The following is a 20,622-nucleotide window of genomic DNA, read 5'->3' as shown; positions in this document are numbered from 1 at the left end:
GCCTGAGTCTGTCCGACCGCGTACCTCCTTGATGGTTTAAGTAAGCTACTGCCGTGGTGTTGTCGGAGAACACTCTTGTGTGAGAGCCGCTGAGCTGAGGAAGAAAGTGAAGTAGGGAATAATATATTGCCCTCAACTCTTTGACATTTGAAGAACTATCTAGTTCCGAACTAGACCAAAGATCCTGAACCCACTGATCCTTAAAATGTGCCCCCCAGCCTTTAGGACCAGCATCTGTGGTCACTATACTAGAGGGGGAAATTATCCAGAGAACCCCTTTTGAAAGGTTTTTCTGATTTAACCACCACCTAAGGGAGTGTAATACTTCCGTTGTTAGATAAACTGTTCTATCCAGACAGCCTCTATTCTTAATGTCCTCCTCTAATATAAATTTTTGTAGAGGCCTAGTATGAGCCTGTGCCCACTGGACCGCAGGGATACACGATGTCAGAGAACCTAGTAATGACATGCTCTGTCTGAGTGACATACTACGATTTTCTATTGCTAAAGATACCTTATCAACTATGGAGATTTTCTTATCCTCAGGCAGCTTACAAATCTGGTCAGCTGAATCTAGAAGGAGCCCTAGGAATTTCTGACACTTAACCGGCTGAAGTCTAGATTTTTCCCAATTAACCATCCACCCCAGGGATTGTAAGGAAACCACTACTTCCCGTAACCTCTGCTCACACTGTAGGGGGTCTTTACCCACAATCAATAGGTCATCTAGATATGGAATGACTAAAGTATCTTTTACTCTTAGGAAAGACATAACTTCCAATAGCATTTTTGTGAAAACCCTTGGGGCCATGGATAATCCGAAGGGCATCGCCTTATATTGTAGATGACGAATTTGTCCCTCTATACAGACTGCTACCCGAAGGAACTGCTGGAATAAATGATGTATAGGAATATGATAGTAAGCATCCTTAAGATCCAATACTACCATGTAACAGTTTGGAAATAAATTCTTTATGGCTGAACGAATGGATTCCATTTTGAATGTTTTAGGCCTTATAAAGGAGTTCAGCTTTCTTAAATTAATTATGGTTCTGAAAGAGCCATCCGGCTTATTAATCAGAAACAAGGGAGAATAAAATCCCCTCCCCCTCTGGGAAGATGGAACTTCCACTAGGACTTGTTTGCGTAGGAGGGTTTTAACCTCTGTTTCAAGTGCCTCTTGCTGAGGCCTGGATCTTAAGGTGGTAAGGAGGAAGGAGTCCGGTGGAGTTCTAATAAAGTCTAATGTGAGGCCTGAAGATATTAATTTAATGGCCCAAGTATTTATTGTTATCTCTTCCCATTGTTGCCTAAACTGTTTTAATCTTCCACCCACTGGAGGAATATAATTACTGGAATTTGTCGGCTGGCTTGAATGGACGTTTATTAAACAGGTTTCCTTTTTGTTTAAAATCCTTATTGTTCCATCTGTCTCTGAAGCCTCCCTTCTTTCCGAATGGTGGCTTCCTGAAGGCCCTTCTGTAAGATGGAACAAAGGGATTAGGGAATCCTTTTTTCCTTTCACCTGCCTTCTTGAGTATATCGTCAAGGACTGTTCCAAACAGGTACTCACCCTGACAGGGTATGGCACATAATTTTGATCTAGATTGGGCATCTCCTTTCCAGTTTTTTAGCCATAAAGCCCGCCTAGCCGTGTTGGAGATATTAGCTGTTCTGGCCGCCAGACGTAGGGAGTCAATAGAGGCATCCGATATAAAGGCAGCCGCACCCTTGATCAAAGGGATAGACGCTCGTAACTTCTCCCTGGATACACCATTTTTAATATTTTGCTCCAGCTGATCCAGCCAGACTAACATTGATCTGCCAGTACATGTGGCTGCAATTGCCGGTTTGAATGCCGTGACACAGGCCTCCCACGATTTTTTAAGGAGCGCATCTGATTTTCGGTCCATGGGATCTGTTAAGGAACCTGCATCTTCCACGGGCAAGGAGAACCGGCGAGATGTAGATGCAACTGCAGCATCGACCTTTGGTATTTTGGTCCATGTACTTAAATCTTCGTCATCAAATGGGTAGCGCCTTTTACAGGGTATTGGTACAAAACCTTTTTGACCTTTACCCCATTCCTTCTTAACGAGGTCCTTTATGGCCTGGTTTATTGGAAACACGTGGCCTTTCCGTTGGGAAAGACCAGCAAACATGATTTCCTGTGGTGTTTGGGGTTCTTTTGACTCCGATACCCCCATCGTATTTCTCACCGATTTAACCAAGTTGTTTATGCCTTCAGTTGGAAAGCAAACAAAGTCTTCTTCCCCTGAAGAATCAGACAGTTGAGAGACCTCAGAGTCGACCTCCCCACTCTCTGCTGACGTGTCGGCTCTAGGTGAGGATACTCTTCTTTTCTTTTTCTCGGTATTAATCGAGGAAGAACCGCCTCCTAACGACTGAAGTTCTTCCCTAATTATGAGCCGTATCTCGTTCATTTTCACCGATTCCTCCTGCCGTAAGGTGTTATCTATACATGCCTGACATAGACTCTTAGTATAGGAGTCAGGCAAGGGTTCGGTACATATAGCACATTGTTTGTGCTTACTCTTTCCCGTCCTTTTTGCCTAAAATAATACAAGCAAAGGAATCAATATATACTTCAGTGAAGTATGCGTACACTCACCCAGCGTATTAATTTTACCGGCTGCGGGGTTGCCTTAGTTTGGGATGTGGAACGGGATGATTTTCTTCCCGATTTATCAGTGGAGTCACTTAACTTAAAGTGTCCACTGCTGTTTTTCCTGGTTTCGCTACTAGGTACTAGTGGCTCTTCCATGGAGTGCACACGGACCTCCTCTTGGGATGACATAATGCACACTGACTGCACTTCTCATCCTGACTTTTATAGTGTAGCCACTCCTGCATACATCCCCATCCTGTTTTTTTTTTTTTTTTTTTTTACTCACAAGACCGGCATCCAGACGCTGGGATCGCATGGGGGAATCCAATATGGCGGTTCCCCCGGAAATGGTACTCTGACACCGCGACCCCGGAAGTTCAAGCTTCCTTCCATGGGACGCCGACGCTACTGCGCATGCGCCCGCGTCTCTGCAAACCGGAAGCGCTCTCAGCGCTGCTTCCCACCATGTCGCCTCTTACCTCTGGAGGGAACGGAGGGAAGATTCCCCAGGGATACCACACCGCTGCTCAGCTCCACTCAGGAGGGCATTCCACAGGTATCCACACTGCGCCGTGCCTTCCATTAGCACTTACCCAACGGTGTCCCAGCAGGGAGACCGTTGGTACCTTCAGGCTTCCCTGTCAGCCGCACCAGATGAGGGGGGAGCCCGCAGGAACATTCCCCCGACACTGTCTACCTGCTCTGGGACCCCTGTCGCTCAGCAGAGTCGATACAGGCGGTAGCCCAGGCAGGTCTTCCTCTTCTTAGCCATAGAGTTCTTCTCTGTGGGTTCCCTTCCAGGAACAGGAAACCAACTGAGGAGCGAGGGGGGGCCGCCCCTTTTATCTCTCTGTAGGTTTCCTGTTCCTGGGGGCGGATCCCCTCTCTCTAGTGGGTGCTGTCGTGGCGAATAGAAAACAGCTGGTAGGGCCCTTTAAAGTTCCTGAAGGTGTGAAAACGACCTTTCTTCCATGGTCTAAAAAGCAGAAATGTGCCTTCAGGAGCAAAATCATCTTCTTGCATGACAATGCACCATCTCATGCTGCAAAGAATACCTCTGAGTCATTGGCTGCTATGGGCATAAAAAGAGATAAACTCATGGTGTGGCCACCATCTTCCCCTGACCTCAACCCTACAGAGAACCTTTGGAGTATCATAAAGCAAAAGATCTATGAGGTTGGGAGGCAGTTCACATCAAAACAGCAGCTCTGGGAGGCTATTCTGACTTCATGCAAAGAAATACAAGCAGAAACTCTCCAAAAACTCACAAGTTCAATGGATGCAAGAATTGTGAAGGTGATATCAAAGAAGGGTTCCTATGTTAACATGTAACTTGGCCTGTTAGGAGGTTTTGGAGTTAAATAGCTTTTTTGTTCAGTGAATGTGACCTCCTAATGCTGCAAATTCAGCAAATGAGCATTTTCAGTGCTTTAAAACATATCAAATGTTTAGAAATTCTACTGTGACTAATAATTTGGAACAGTGCATTTTGAGTTTTTATCCATTTTGGAGATTATACGGTTATCATTGGGAGGTTTTTCAATAAAATTCGATGCATACTCTAACGTGATGACTTTTATTAGACTGACTCATTTGCACCAACCATTTAGGAAAATCGTAGAAAAATGTAATTTGCATAATAATTTGGAACATGGTGTATATGTGATCGTGGCACGAGTGACTACTTCTGGTCTCAGTATATGTGATTGGTGGCACTAGGGACAACTTCTCGCCCCAGTATGTGTGATCAGTGGCACTGGTGAGGACTTATGGGCACAGTTTATGTGATCGGTATCTCTAATGACAAGTTTCTGGGCTTAGTATATGTGATCAGCTTTAGTGATGACTTCTAGGCTCAGTACATGTGATCGGTGGCATTAGTGACGACTTCTGTGCTCAATATATGTGATCGGTGGCACTAGTGACAACTTCTAGTATCAGTATATGTAATCGATGGCACTAGTGACTACTTCTGGGCTCACTATATGTGATCGATGGCACTAGTGACGAATTCTGGTCTCCGTATATGTGATCGGTGGCTCTAGTGACAACTTCTAGGCTTAGTATATGTGATTTTAGCACTCGTGACATCTGGGCTCACTATATGTGATCAGTGGCACTAGTGATGACTTCTGGGCTCACTATATGTGATCGGTGGCACTAGTGATGACTTTTGCATTCAGTAAAATTGATGGGTGGCAGTAATGACGACTTTTAGGCTCGGTATATGTGATTGGTCGCACTAGTGATGCCTTCCGGAATCAATATAAGTGATCGGTGGCCCTAGTGACAACTTCTGGTCTCAGTATATTTAATTGACGGCACTAGCGATGACTTCTAGGCTCAGTATAGCATTGGCTCTTAGCCCCAGTGCGGGTTGATGAACGTTGCAGAAGACGTGGCCTCATACTTCTTGTAGACAACCTATATCCTTTATTTCCTCATTCACATCTAACCAAGCAGGAGTCGCGACTACAACCATTTACAGACGTGGTCTTCACTGTTGTGGGTTCTCCAAACACCCATTCAAAGCCTCCCAGAATATCAAGGTATAACACTGATACAGAGACATGCCGTGGGCACAGCTCCTCTCCCCCGATGTCACCCATTAGCCATGGTAGAGGGAATCATACAGGACCTGCCGGAGAAGCCCCTCTGGGGGAAGGAGGGGGGGGGGGTTTATATACAGTTTATGGCTTCACTTCTGCCTTTTGTAGATTTTATGTGCCAGCCCCAGGAAAATCTCTTTGGACAGACCATTGGCATGCTGAGAGATGAGGGTCTGCAGTCTCTGGTAACTGTCCTCCTCGTATTTCATGTAGACCTCCGAGAGGTCCAGCTCCTCATACAATTGCTTCACTCGCTCCACCTTCTCTGTGTCATCCTGCCCATAGTTCTCCTGGTAACAAAAGCAAGGGTTAATGCATGGCATGGGAGATGGCGTGAAGACCACCAGACCTGATAAGTAGTGGGGTGTGATGTAGTGTACGGTGGTGGAGACAGCTACTCTTTGGTGGGGTGTGATGTGGTGTACGGCCGAGGTGACGTTGCTTTCTGATGGGGTGTGTTGTAGAGCAGGGGTCCCCAACTCCAATCCTCAAGGCCCACCAACATGTCATGTTTTCAGGATTTCCTTAGTCTTGCCCAGGTAATAATTGCATCACCTGTGCAATGCAAAGGAAATCCTGAAAACATGACCTGTTGGTGGGCCTTGAGGACTGGAGTTGGGGACCCCTGTTGTAGAGTACGGCCACTTTCTGGTGGGGTGTGATGTAGTGTAAGGCGGAGGTGACAGTTGCTCTCTGGTGGGGTGTGACGTAGCGTATGGCAGGATTGACTGCGCCCTTCTTTACCTGGAGAACGTCCCGCTGTTCGGGGGTCACTCTCTTCAGGGCCTCCACCACCAGCCAGCCGCACTTGTTGTCCTGGATGTCAGTCCCGATCTTCCCTGTGATGCTGGGGTCCCCGTAACAGTCCAGATAATCGTCCTGGCCACACACAAGGACATTAATACCCGTAGATATTGCAGTCACTGTACCCCACCATCACCCAGCTCACCTGTATCTGGAAGAACTCGCCCATTTCCAGCAGGATAGTTTTGGCATTCTGGTGATCGTCTTCGCTGTCTATCCCGGCCTGCGAGGAGAGAATACAGGTAACATCTGACTGCCCCCATCCTCAGCCGGAGCCCCATATACTCACCATGTACATGGCGGCAGCCACCGGGAGGTAGAAGGAGTAGAAGGCCGTCTTGTACTTCACAATGGACTTATACCTAAAAGGCAGACGGGTTTGAGACGCTGAAGGGCAAAAACAGGGCAGGAAAATGAGGAGTCACCCACCTACACTCTGTGTACCGATCCAAATCAACCTTCCCCGGCTGAGCTGTGATCAGGTCCAGCGCCTGCCCTAGTTCCGTCTGATAGGAGGTCTGCAAGTAGAAGAAACTGCATGACTGCCTGGTACAGCGTCCTCTCCCCAAACAGTGGTGTGTACGACCTGACCCAACTCAGTCTGATAAGAGATCTGGGAGCGTGACACCAGAAACAGCACCCCCCCTCCCCGCACAGTGGTATTTACTGCCTGTCCCAGCTCCATCTGATAGGAGGTCTACGAGCAGAAGAGCAAGCATGACTGTCAGGCGCAGCGCCCCTGTTATGGACTGACCTGAGTTGCAGTAGAGGTACTGCAACCTCTAGGGGCAGCACCGGAAGGTAGTGTAGTTGGGGATAGCCAAGGAGTCGGTACACAGGAGTAGCAATGTAATCTTAGAATGAAGGAGCTGGTGAAAAGAAGCTTAACTAGAGGCTAGTAGCTCAATAATCTCAAAAGGAAGGGAGTGCTATGCCAAGCTAAAATAGGGTGTTCAATCAGAAACAAGACAGGTACAAGTATTTGCATTAGCCCAGAACTGTCCTACGAGCTGAATAGCTCAGAGGGAAGAGTCCTGACAGCACTCCCCTCCTTCTAGGATGGCCTCTGGACATGTAAGGTGATGGCTTATCTGGATGTCTCTAATGAAAAGTTCTTGCAAGCCTGGGTGCATGGAAATTTTGGTCCCTGCCACAGCACCAAATACTGTAGTCTTCCTCTAAATCTTCTAGCGTCTAGAATTTTTCATCCACAATGTCTTCTTCTTCACCATGGACTTGTTCTGGTGGAGGAGGTAGCTGAGTTTTTCCTGGAAACAGGTTTTCATTGAATGGTTTGAGCAAGGACACATGGCACACAGGGTGAATTGTAAGGCTGTTTGGAAGTTTTAAACGGAAAGCAACTCATTTTGTGCAGAAATTTCAAAAAGGTCTTATGACTTTTTTTTACCCAATATAGAAAACGGTGCGTTCGTTTTCAGATTTTTTGAAGCAAGCCAAACCTTACCACTGACCTGAAGGGTAGGAGCGGCTTTGCGACGTTTACCTGCTATTTCTTTAGAATCTTCTTGAGCCTTTTATAACATCTCAGTTAGAGAGTTACAGAAAGCTCAAACAAAACTAAGTCTAACAGTAGAAACTTAAATATTAAAAGCAAGATTAGGAATAACTACCGGATGCAAGCCAGAGTTCGCAAAAATGGACTTTGGGATGTAGAACTGTGTTTGGAGTGATTATAAGCAAATTTTGCTGTTGGTAGATAATCCACCCAGCCATCCTGGAGGTAAGAAATCGAGTAGGGCAAGTATTGTTAAAGAGTTTGGTTCGTTCTTTCAGTCTGGCCATTGAATTGTGAGTGGAAGGCAGTAGACAAATTGACAGTAACTCCTAAAGCTGTAGAGAAGCTTTTCCAAAATCTTGATGTAAACTGAACACATATTAGAAATTACATTCTTAGGTATTCAGACTACAAGGTATTCCTATTTGACCATTAATTCTGCAGTTTGTTCAGCGGTAGGAATCCCTTTTATTTGAAATAAAATGGGTCGTCTTTGTGAGCTGCCCCACCACAACAAGGGAGGTAAGTCAACGATAGAGGGAGGTCCACGTTAAATTGAGTGTGATTGATCCCCAAGGCCTGAATGGAACTGGAAGAGTTTGAAGGAGTCCTAGAGGAGAAGATCGTGTTGTCTTGTTCCGGGCACATGTTAAACAGAAAGAAAATGTTTTTCACATCCTTTCTACTATTAGGCCACCAAAAAGAATGAAGTAGTAGTTCTTCGTTTTCATGACTCCAGTGTGTCCTACAAGATTAGAATCATGGGCTTATTTAAGGACTTCAAGTCGAGTAGATTCGGGGACATATATTTGGTGGATCTGCATCCAAAAGCCCTCATTTTCTTTCCGACATCGGGCGTAATAGTACACCGCTGTTGGACTCCATTCCTTTGATGTGGGCTCTGGTAGTGAGCCAACATCTTTCCCGGCACGTCAGCTGTTTTAAACAGCTGAAATGTGCCCGGAACAGCCACGGGTGGAATCGTGATCCACCCGCGACTATTAACCAGATTAATGCAGATGTCAAACCCTGGCAGTGGCATTTAACATGCACTTCCAGCAATTGTGCCGCAAATCCGCCCACCAGTGACCAGTCACGTGATCAAGGGTAGGCATTACAACTAGTGGTCTCCTGGACCTCTATGGTTGTCACTGCTGGCTTGCAAATCTCATAGCAAGTAAGAAATTCACTGATCATTGCCTGCATGTAGCAGAGCTATCGGGTTATGGCAGCTTCTAGTCTTCCAAGGAGACTATTAAAGCATGCCAAAAGTAACAAAAAAAAAAAAAAAATTTGTATATATAAATATATATTTAAAAATCAATAAATAACCAGGTCTTTCACCGGGAAGGAACTACCACAGGAAGGGCAGCATCCAAAAAGGAAAATCAGTGGCATAGGTGATATTGCTTGCGTTGAGAAACACGTGATGGTGTCTCCGCGGCTTTTCTACATGCATTTGCATATTTCCCATAAGCGATGGGGGCAGTGTTCTGGATCACTGCGTTGAGAAACACGTGATGGTGTCTCCGTGGTGTTGGATATTTTGATCTCCACGAGGTCATTCATCCTTATGTTTATAGTCCCCGAAACAGCTGTCTGTGGATGGATACCATGTTTTGGCATAGGTGGTTTTCCTTTTTGGATGCTGCCCTTCCCGTGGTTGTTCCTTCCCGGTGAAAGACCTGGCTATTTATTGCTTGCGTTGAGAAACACGTGATGGTGTCTCGTATGAGATTACAAGCCCCTCTTAGATCGAATTTGGTAAAAAGTCTAGCAGAACGCAGTCTCTCCAGCAACAGCAACTCAGGGATTAAGGGGAGTGGGAAGCAATTTTTAATGGTAATTTTATTTCTCTATAATCAATACATGACCATAGGGTTGAGTCCTTCTTTTCTACAAAAACAAACAAGGGAGCTCTTAGTTTTCGTCTAGGTATTCCTTTAATACTTTTAATTCTGGCTCAAAAGGATTGTAAATTTGCCAAAACGGAATGGATGCTCCAGGAGGTAATTCAATGGAACAGTCATAAGCACGATGAGGAGGCAGTTGATCGGCTTTGTTCTTACTGCATATCTCACTGAACTGCTGGTACTGAGGTGGTAGTTTATCATAATTCTGAAGAGAAATCTTGGACACTTGAATTTGTTTGGAAGCCGATACATTAGTATAGCAATTGTTCTTACAGTACTCAGAGGGAAAGGAAAGTGGTCCTTGATGCCCAGTTGATAGATGGGTTATGGATTGAAACCAGAGAATTCCTAGAATAACTGGAAATTTTGGAGATAAAATAAGGTGAAAACTAACTTCTTTATGATGATTCAGTTCAATTGTCTCGTGAGTAACAGGTCCAGATGATAAAGGTGATCCATCCACATTTTCCATATCGTTTGGCATGGATTTAGTCCTACTTGCAGTGTTGTTATCAAGTGTAAATTCATGAAATCCCCTCCTGCTCCAGAATCTAACATGGCAGAACATTGTATTTTTTGGCTCCCAATTATGACAAAATGAGGTGATGGTGACTGCTCTTTGCCTTTATCCTGCAATACGAACGAGATGGTCTGTAGAACTGGATCTGGCTGTTCAAAAAGGTCTAAATCACTTTCAGTCTTGGCAAAATGTCCAGAGCCCCCACGATAGAGGCATACATTTTCTGTACCTCATTCTCTACTACAGAGAGAGGTTTTCGGATTGCGTCAATTTGCATAGGTTCAGTACACTTTCCATTTCCGGTTTTAAGGCTGATTGAGTAAAGCAGTAGTTATGGGTGTTTCCAAATACTCACAGCCTTTCCTTTCTTTAGTGAGTCTCTAATCAATTCGGATGCACAATTGAATAAAGTCCTCTAAATTAGGGGTCTTGACCTTTGCAAGTTCATCTTTGATTAGCTCTGATAATCCTTGGCAAAATTAACTCCTCTGGGCAGCTAAATTCCATGTGGTGTCTGCTACCAAGGGGTGGAATTCAGGGGTATATTCTACAGAGCGCTGCCCCTGATGTAGGTTATGCAATTTGGTTACAGCTGTAGAACAGCGAATTGGGTCATCGAACACTTGATCCATAGCTATGAAGGAAACCAAGTCGATAACGAGGTCAGAACTCTTTTCCACATAAGGTGAGGCCCATGCAGGAGCCTCATCAGTCAGGAGATTAAAGGGACTCTGTCACCTGAATTTGGAGGGAACAATTTTCAGCCATAGAGGTGGGGTTTTCGGGTGTTTGATTCACCCTTTCCTTACCCGCTGTCTGCATGCTGGCTGCAATATTGGATTGAAGTTCATTCTCTGTCCTAAGTAGTACATGCCTGTACAAGGCAATCTTGCCTTGCCCCTATGGCTGAAAATTGTTCCCTCCAAATTCAGTTGACAGAGTCCCTTTAATGATGAATAGAACTTTTTTCCTGTCACTGGTAAATGAAGAAAGCTGCATCTGAAAATAGATACGGCATTGATTTAGGAATCCACCGTAATGATAACGATCCCCCACTGAACTTTGTGGGCGGCAGCATGCCTGCATTTGATTCCCGGCTGGAGCTGCGCAAATCCAGAAGTTGCCTCTGCAACTCAATTTCTTTTTGCTGACCCAACACCTGAGTTTGCAATTCAGAAAATTTTTCTTGGTATGTTGCCCCAAAATTCTGTAGTTCAGCAACTTGTTTGCTCAGTTGTGCTGCAACAGACTCCATTTTGTGTGCAAAATTATTCTGTTAGGAACTGACTTGAGTTGGAGTAGTGATAGTGCAACCACTAGAGGCAGCACGTAGTGTAGTCCGGGTTAGACAGGGGTCGGTACACAGGAGCAGCAATGTAATCTTAGAATGAAGGAGCAGGTAAAAGGAAGCTTGACTAGAGGTTGGTAGCTCAATAATTTTGCAAGGAAGGGAATGCAATGCCAAGTTTAAATAGGGTGTTAAATCAGGGAGGAGACAATCAGAAACAACACAGGTACTAGTATCTGAGTTAGCATGGAACTGTCCAGCAAAATCAATAGCTCAGAGGGAAGAGCTGCCACCTGGTGCACAAGAGCTGCTGCCTTCAAGTCCTGACAGCCACCTTCTCTGCACATTGGGATGTACAGCCTGCCCAAACTCAGTCTGATGGGAGGTCTGCGAGGATAACTGCCAGGCGCAGAGACCCCTGCACAGTGGTATGTACCATCTTCCCCAGCTCCATCTGATAGGAGGTCTGCGAGCAGAAGAGCGAGTGTGACTGCAAGGTATAGCACCCTTCACAGGGAAACATGCCACCAGGTACAGCACCTCCCAAGATCTGGGAGTGACAAGAGGCGGTCCCTTCTCACCTCTAGAAAAAGCTCCAGCAGACTGAGGTAATATGGCTGCCGTCGGCAGTACTTCTTCAGGACACGGTATATGGAGGCCTCCAGTAGGAAGGAATCATTGATGGCGTCCAGTCCGATGCCAGCCTACAGGAGAAGTATAATCAGCATATCCATTATGTAACGTTATATCCCCCTTATCTCTATAACCACCTACCCTCCTGTACCAGCATGGCTGCCCACGACGGGTCACAGAGTTATCCATAATGTCATCAGCAACCAGGAAGAAAGCCTGGAGCTAAAAGAAGAGAAGATGAGGATGAAGAAGTCCACGAATAGCGGGCAGGAGCCACAGGGCAGGCACACCTACCAGCTCCACACACCAGCCCACCGCCAGTGCCCTCTGGATATTCTCGTCCTTCTGCAGCTCAGGACCCACCAACTCCCGATACGAGGCCAGGACGGTCATCCCGCGATTACACTTACCCCCAGCAGCGTTATATTCCAGTACCTGCACAATAAACCATGTTAGACACAGAAGGACGGTGGCAAACAATCTCCGTGCAACAACTTATTATCAATCTCACCTGCCGCAAACGCAACACTGCATCGCCAATCTCAGGGTGACCCCAATCCTCCGCAGTCACATCCTGCACAATCTGATCAAAGAAGCTGCAGAACTCCTGCCGCTCATCAGACGCTAAAGTCCCAGCCATTGAGCTCAAAGTCCAGTCCTGTGGGGAAAGAGAAAGCTAGAGCAGGAGAGGACCACCCGAGGCCAGATCATCTATTCAACCAGAAGAGACCGTCCTTCTAATAACTCTACATATATATGCAGTGGCACAGCCCCCGTGAGGAAGGCCAAAACGAGAAATGTGCGTCAGGGTGACAAACGCTCACCATCTTATCTCCCTACATGGGTAAGCAGTATTTCTTGCACTCTACGCTTAGGAACGTTGGATACTGCTCTATACACTGACAATCCATTTACTCCATCTGACTTAACTCCTGGACAAATACTGTGAGAACACCGATCTTATACTAGTATGCCACCTTGTGGCCTTTTTCACAGTACTCTCCATGATGTACATATTCTCTCACCAATAGGATTTGAGAGTTCTACATATACATAGATATATCTTTGCGTTATGTGTCGGATCCAAGCCCAGTGTTTTAGTGACATGGTGACCCTTATTTTAACTTATGGTGTCGCTGGTTTAGGTCTTCACCAACAACTTATCATATATTGTCTCTAGTTTATATTTTTAATAGGAGTGAGAAATAAAGCCTTCAGAATTTATTACCAACATGACTTTCTTATTGCATTCGAGGTTGGGGCACAGTGGTCACATTTTTTTGTAGGATTTATGTGTATACAGTAGCAATGCAAAGTCTACACACCCCTGGTAAGAGCCAACGTCTTTGTCATGTAAAATAATGCTACCAACAAGACTGATTTCAGAACCTCCCCTCCCCCCTTTAATGTTGCCCATAATCTGTACAAGTCCATTGAAAGCACAACAAATCTTTTTGGAGGGGTAAAATAAAAAAACAAAACTACAAAAAAAAGTGGCTGCATAAGTCTAAGCACTCCTATAATTTTGGTGGTGTTCAGAATCAGCTGATCACATTGCCCATCATGTTGCATAGTGGTCAGTGCTCGGCTGCCGTCATTTACAGCCATTCTAACCCCAGAGAAAGTGTTGCTGCTCCTGACATTTTAGGGTCTGTAAAGAGCTGAGGATCTCACTGTGGAAAGTTGTTAGTCAGAAGAGTGAAAAAACATATCCCTGACATTAGATCGACAATGGACACTGAAGACGTCATCAAAAGGCCTAAATTTGGCACAACAGTGACATTAACAAGATCTAGGTGTCCCTCAAAAATTGATGAAAAACAAGAAAATTGTCCCTGAAGTCTGGAAGTGGCTGACAGCAACACTAAAGGAGCTGCAGGAAATTCTGGCCAGTCCTGGTTGTGTCCTGCATGTGACTGTCAGAGGAAAACTGCAATGCATAAGACATGTCCAGATGTAGAAGAGCTGACACTCAAATGCTCTCTTTTTTTTTGCCAGAAATACAAAGGAAAGGTGTCACCTTTAACTTAAGGCCTTTTAGAGATCATTTCATCTTCAACTTGCTAAACTGTTCACAATGACAGTAATTTGAGTAGGGGTGCCCAAACTTATACATGCCACTGTAGAGACACAGTTCACAGTACGTTCTACCTGTTTTCCAGTAACGCCCTCCACAAAGCTCTAAGCCATATCCATAACATCAGGGTTAATAAGTTTATTTTGTTATTCCTTTGCATTTCATGTAATTGTATATATCGTATTGTGTTCCCATTTTGTATAAAAAAAAAAAAAAACACTGCCTATCTGTGATGCTGAGTCATTACTCACAGACAAGCAGTGACACAGGGTAGTCAGGAGGTCCGAGGTCAGATGCCAGGCAAAAGCATGGTCAGGTAACAGTCCGGCATTATAGTCCAGGGTCAAATGCCAGGAGGGTCAGTCAAGGGAGTAAGACAAACGAATAGTCAGATACCAAGTCCGGGGTCAAGTACCTGAAGTCAGAGCATGTAAAGAGCAGAAGGGATCATCCAAATGAATAGTCATGACAAATCCAAAGTCCAGAAACAAGATCAAAAAGTCAGACAAAGGGTATGTTTGTTTGGAGTATGGGAGGCGGAGGCTTGGGATCACCACACGGGAATTTTTCTGAGGGAGTCGCTGTTTATGGCACGAAAGGTGTTGGCGCTGCGTTGGATGGGAGGTTCTGGTCCATCTCTTAGAGCATGGGTTGACTTAGTAAATTCAATTATTCCATATGAGCGGACGCTATATCAGAATAGGGGTTGTCCAACCAAATTTGAGAAGATATGGGGAAGATGGAATTCATCCTGTCATACCGTATAAGTTAAAAGGATTCAGTATACACATAAGAAAAGGGTGTATGATTATTTAGACACTATTTACCCACAGAGCGGAATTTATTTAGAACTCTCTTTCGTAAGCGGCATTATGTTAGTATTAGAGGCTTTATTAGAAGTTAATGTAGTTAAGGTTTAAAATAAGGCATTAATGATCAACATGCACAGTTTATTATCTTTATAATATCTTATACATGGCTATGTATGGTAATTTCCTGTAATCAATGGATAATGATGAATACAAGCAAAAATGTGTATGATTCTTCCTGAAATCAATAAACGATTTAAAAAAAAAAAAAAAAAAAGTCAGACAAAGGGAAGTACACACCAAACTAAGCCAAGCTACAGCTGACTCTAGACTGCACACAGCTAGCCAGCTAAATAGCTATCAAATCACCAAGGACGGGAGGCACCTGGGGAAATGCCAGCATGCTATGCCAGACTGAGCAGCAGGGCTGTCAATGAAAATGCTGACAGCCCAGACTGCCTTAGGATCAGATTGGATAACTGGAATGACAACATTGACAGTCCAGATCCCATAGGGCAGCTGAGCTGTCACTCAAAGCGTCCCTAGACCTCAGGAAAAAAAGATAGAGTCATGGTTTATCTGTGAGTAGCTGGCCACAAAGATTTTCCGGCACGGAACACCAGAACGTACAGCATCCATATCCTCACTCCACGACACAGACAGTGCCACTGCTTTCTACAATGCCACTCTCGCATCAGCTATTGACACAGTTGCCCCTCATCTATGGCAGAGTGCAACGTATCAATAGACAACCTTGGCACAATAACACCACTAAAACGCTCCGGCAAGTGTCCAGGGTTGCAGTGCGGCGTTGGAAGAAAACACACCTGCAAGACGACTTCACTGCATTCAAACAGGCAACACTCACTTTTAAAACTGCTCTCACCTCTGCTAAACAGGTCTACTTCACAACCCTCGTATCTTCCCTATCCTACAACCCCAGTAATTCAAAACCTTTAACTCCCTCCTCCACCCCCCACTGCCCCCTCCAACCTCCCTCATCTCTGCTGAGGACTTTGCCACACACTTTAAAAATAAGATTGACCAGACAAGACAAGTCTTCATTGTTCAACCACCACAACCCCTTTGTATACCAGACCAATGCCCAAACCCCATAACCTCCCTATCCAACATCACTGAAGGGGGTCTTAATTGTCTCCTCTCCAAATCGCACCTCACCACCTGTGTGCTCGACCACATCCCATCCCACCTTCTCCCCAACCTCATCACCACACTTATCCCATCCCTAACCCATCTCTTCAACCTATCACTATATTTTGGCACCATCCCTTCTGCTTTCAAATATGCGACAATCACGCATATCCTTAAAAAGCCAACCCTCGATCCAACTGCTATGTCCAGCTATCACCCAATATCACTGCTCCAATTCGCTTCCAAACTCCTGGAGCAGCACGTCCACTCTGAACTTTCCTCCCACCTCTCATCTAACTACCTCCTCATCCCACCCTCTCTCTCTGTTGGAGTCCCCCAAGGCTCTGTTCTAGGACCCCTACTCTTATCAATCTATACACTTGGCTTGGGACAACTTAAAGTCCCATGGATTCCAGTACCACCTCTATGCTGATGATACTCAGATCTACCTCTCTGGCCCAGACGTCACCGCTCTGCTGTCCAGAATCCCAGAGTGCCTATCAGCCATATCCGCCTTCTCCTCTCGCTTCCTCAAACTCAATGTGGACAAATCTGAACTCATCTTTCCTCCATACCATAGATCTTCCTTACCTGACCTATCTATCGCAATCAATGACATCATGCTTTCCCCCGTACCGGAAGTCCGCTGCCTCGAAGTAACTTTCGACTCTGCCCTGTCCTTCAAACCGCACATCCGAGCTCATTCCACCTCCTGTCGCCTCCAGCTCAAAAATATCTCCAGAATCCGTCCTTTCCTCAACCGTCAATCTACTAAAATGCTTGTGCATGCCCTCATCATCTCCCGCCTCGACTATTGCAACATCCTTTTCTGTGGCCTCCCTGCTAACACCCTTGCACCTCTCCAGTCCATTCTTAACTCTGCTGCCCGACTAATTCATCTTTCTCCTCGTTACTCCTCTGCTTCCCCCCTCTGCAAATTTCTTCACTGGCTCCCATTCCCTCAGCGTATCCAGTTCAAATTACTAATACTGACCTACAAAGCCATCCACAACCTGTCTCCTCCATATATCTCTGAACTAATCTCCCGATATCTTCCCTCACGTGATCTCCGGTCCTCCCAAGACCTCCTTCTCTCCTCCACACTTATTCGCTCCTCATCCAACCGCCTCCAAGACTTCTCCCAAACATCCCCCATCCTCTGGAATTCTTTGCCCCAACACATCCGACTATCGACCACATTCGGATCCTTCAGACGGAACCTGTAAACCCACCTCTTCAGGAAAGCTTACAGCCTACACTGACCCCGCTGCCTCCTCCTCACTACCGGAGATACCGCCTCACCAACACCAGAGCTCCTGCAACCCTCAACCTACTGTCTCCTTCCCCATAATCCTGTAGAATGCAATCCTGCAAGGGCAGGGTCCTCGCCCTTCTGTATCAGTCTGTCAGTTAGTTTGTTTACTGTAAGTGGTATCTGTAACTTGTATGTAACCCCTTCCCATGTACAGCACCATGGAATCAATGGCGCTATATATATATATATATATATATATATATATATATATATATAACGATATGGTATGAAATATAAGTAGCTCTCTTGCTCAAGGCTGTGGGCTAACCAGCCTCCCTTCCCTTTCACTCAGCCAAGAGCTGCTTTGCCAATGTACTGGGGGGAGTTTTATGGCCGAAAGGTATTTACGACCGGCATTTCCTGCCGTGTAAGCTCTTGTCCAGCTATAAGTGAACTAGAAACTTCTAGGATTCATGAAAGTGCTTTGTTTTTGTAAGATATTATGCACAATGTTTACGTTACGAACACGAAAATATATATCCTTGGTCGCACTCGGTGGACCTACCCATCCCACGAAACACGGGCTTCTAACTCCATCTGGTAAATAAGTAGGGATTTCTCTAAATATGTATCCCAGATAGGACATATTTGATCTCATTAGAATGCCCACGTTAATCCGAGATGAATGATGGGTTTGTTATGACTATGACATGTTTTGTAGCGAAGTTATAGAAATTAGAGAGAATAGTTTAAAGTTTAGTCAGAATGTAGAGAGAGGAGGGTCTAGATAAGCCAGCCTTTCTGTGATGTCACTAGGTGCAGGTCTTAAGTTTGTGGCAGGCTCTCAGCTCAGTCTTCTTCTTCCTGCTTGCTTGCTTCTTCTCCTGGAAGAGCCCTGCGCACGTCCAATGAGCTGGGACGTATGGTTGCCTGCCATGCTTTGAACATGCGAGTGTTACCTTTTCTCATTTAATCCCTGTTTATTTCATAATTACCCTTTTACATATTTGCAATTGTCTCATTTGTAACATCTATATAAAATATTTTTGATAAAGCACTGCCTAATTTTTATGGGATATAATATGTAATATTAGTTCATTCTCCATGCTCTAAACGTACCCTAAGTCTCCTTAAGAGAATTACGCTACTGTGTTGGGTTAGCTTCGGACCCGTTTAATCGAAGCTGGTGGCAGCATACATTCTGTACTGGGTAGTTGAGTGGCGTTGTAGTGACTGCGGCGTTGATAATTATTGATCCTGCCTAAGTGGGAGTAGTTTATCGCGTCGCTGCAGCGTGCCCAACAGCCAGTACATAGCAGGCAGCCTTTCTGGCGACTAATTACCCAGGGTGCAGTACCTAATCTGACCTGAGTAAGGGGGGGGGGGGGAGGCGCCAGAGAGCTGCAAATTTTAAGTGGAACTGTAAGCGGGATATACATAAATCCCTGCAGTTCGTGGTATATTGAAAAGCAGTGGGATACCTAGAATAAGCCCCTGCTGTAAACTAAGAGGTCAATAGCCTTGTGTGTGTTTTTTCATCACGTTGTGGAGTGGAGGGATAACTAAGATAAGCCCCTCTGCACATGTGATAGCCGTCTGTTGGCCCAAAGTCACCCCGACCCGTGACGTAGGGGTGACGGTCACGGTGTGAATCGTGACGAATTGGTGGCAGCGGTCAGGGGATTCCTGACAATATATATAAATAAATAATATATATATAGCTGATGGTAGAGGACAGCCGGGCTCTGCTGTACACTCACTATATATACACACACACACACACCTCCTGTATACGCCATATATATAGCGGATGGTAGAGGACAGCCGGGCTCTGCTGTACACACTATATATACACTGTACACACACCTCCTGTATACACCATATATATAGCTGATGGTAGGGGATAGCCTGGCTCTGCTGTACACTCACTATATATACACTGTACACACACACACACACCTCCTGTATACACCATATATATAGGGGATTGTATAGGACAGCCGGGCTCTGCTGTACTCACTATATATACACTGTACACACACCTCCCGTATACACTATATATATAGCTGATAGTAGGGGATAGCCGGGCTCTGCTGTACACTCACTATATACACACACACACACACACACACCTCCTGTATACACCATACAAATAGGGGATTGTATAGGACAGCCGGGCTCTGCTGTACACTCACTATATATATATATATATATATATATATATATATATATATATATATATATATATATATATATATATATATATATATATATATATATATATATACTCATATACATACATACATACAGGAAGAGAAAACATATATCCTGCTGGGAGAAGAAGAGAGCAGTGGAGATAGCAGCGCGGTATGTGAGCGAATGTCATAGACTGCGAGAAAGAACTATGATGCCATGGACTATAGCCCCCACAATGGATCTGCCCCATCCACCTTCCCTACAGCTCCTACCCAACATCCCCACAGTCCCTATCCCTATTGCCTTTAAACACTTGCTTTGGCAAAACTGATGTGTAAGAGATAGAGATATATATCAAGAAACAAAAGAGGAAAAGGAGCAGCACAACCCCCCACACAGAGAAAATCCCAATTAGCACATTTGTTCTGATATAGCAGTCCGAGAAGGAGAGGGAGGTGCTATTTGCATGAAAAAAGTCTATGTAAATCCAGCGTAATAAGAAAGAATTGCAAATGCACTCACCGACTGCAGTTCAAGGTGTTTATTCAGACACAAAGCAAGACATCTTCACGTCACGGGGGAGAGGGAAGTAGCCAGGGAGAGTGCGGCAGACGAGACGACGGCCGTTTCGCGCTACACAAGAGCGCTTCTACGGTCATGGACCCGTAGAAGCGCTCTTGTGTAGCGCGAAACGGCCGAAGTGCTCTTGTGTAGCGCGAAACGGCCGTCGTCGTCTGCCGCACTCTCCCTGGCTACTTCCCTCTCCCCCGTGACGTGAAGATGTCTTGCTTTGTGTCTGAATAAACACCTTGAACTGCAGTCGGTGAGTGCATTTGCAATTCTTTCTTATTACGCTGGATAGAATATATATATATATATATATATATATAATCTATCTATCTATCTATCTATCTATCTATATATATATATACACACACACACATACCAAACAGAAAAAGAAGGCAGCACTCCAATAGTTTGTAAAGGTGAAAAAGCTGTGAAGTTTATTTCAGACCCACATCTCGCGACGTTTCGGCTCACACTGAGCCTTTCTCAAGCAGTGGGTGGTAACAAGTTGTATACAGATAACCCTCAATCATTTACATAATAAATAGCCATACACGTGCTTACAGTTGTTATGATAAATTTACATCATACTTATAAAAACGCTCCATGTGTTTCCCTGGTGTATAAAGTGCATTGTGCTAAAGTGCTTTAGAC

The 20,622-nt window shown here is 45.0% G+C and overlaps 1 protein-coding gene across 9 annotated transcripts in view; it reads right to left on the bottom strand.

The window, feature by feature from the left end:
- Positions 1-5,039: 5,039 nt before the first annotated feature.
- LOC138681710 (farnesyl pyrophosphate synthase-like) overlaps positions 5,040-20,622 on the bottom strand; it is a 47,332-nt gene continuing 31,749 nt past the window's right edge. For all 9 annotated transcript variants that reach the window (XM_069769536.1, XM_069769496.1, XM_069769527.1 and 6 more), the window contains 9 exons: positions 12,424-12,570; positions 12,207-12,347; positions 12,054-12,134; positions 11,861-11,983; positions 6,472-6,560; positions 6,332-6,404; positions 6,188-6,265; positions 5,983-6,117; positions 5,040-5,528 (listed from right to left, as the gene is read on the bottom strand). In XM_069769536.1, coding sequence (XP_069625637.1) covers positions 5,328-5,528; positions 5,983-6,117; positions 6,188-6,265; positions 6,332-6,404; positions 6,472-6,560; positions 11,861-11,983; positions 12,054-12,134; positions 12,207-12,347; positions 12,424-12,552 — 1,050 coding nt within the window. In that variant the 5' untranslated portion in view covers positions 12,553-12,570 and the 3' untranslated portion in view covers positions 5,040-5,327. The remainder of the gene's footprint in view (positions 5,529-5,982; positions 6,118-6,187; positions 6,266-6,331; positions 6,405-6,471; positions 6,561-11,860; positions 11,984-12,053; positions 12,135-12,206; positions 12,348-12,423; positions 12,571-20,622) is intronic.

Source organism: Ranitomeya imitator, chromosome 1, assembly GCF_032444005.1.
Source record: "Ranitomeya imitator isolate aRanImi1 chromosome 1, aRanImi1.pri, whole genome shotgun sequence".
Lineage (NCBI taxonomy): Eukaryota > Metazoa > Chordata > Amphibia > Anura > Dendrobatidae > Ranitomeya > Ranitomeya imitator.
Note: the sequence above shows the minus strand (reverse complement) of the source record. Positions and strands in the feature narration are given on the sequence as shown.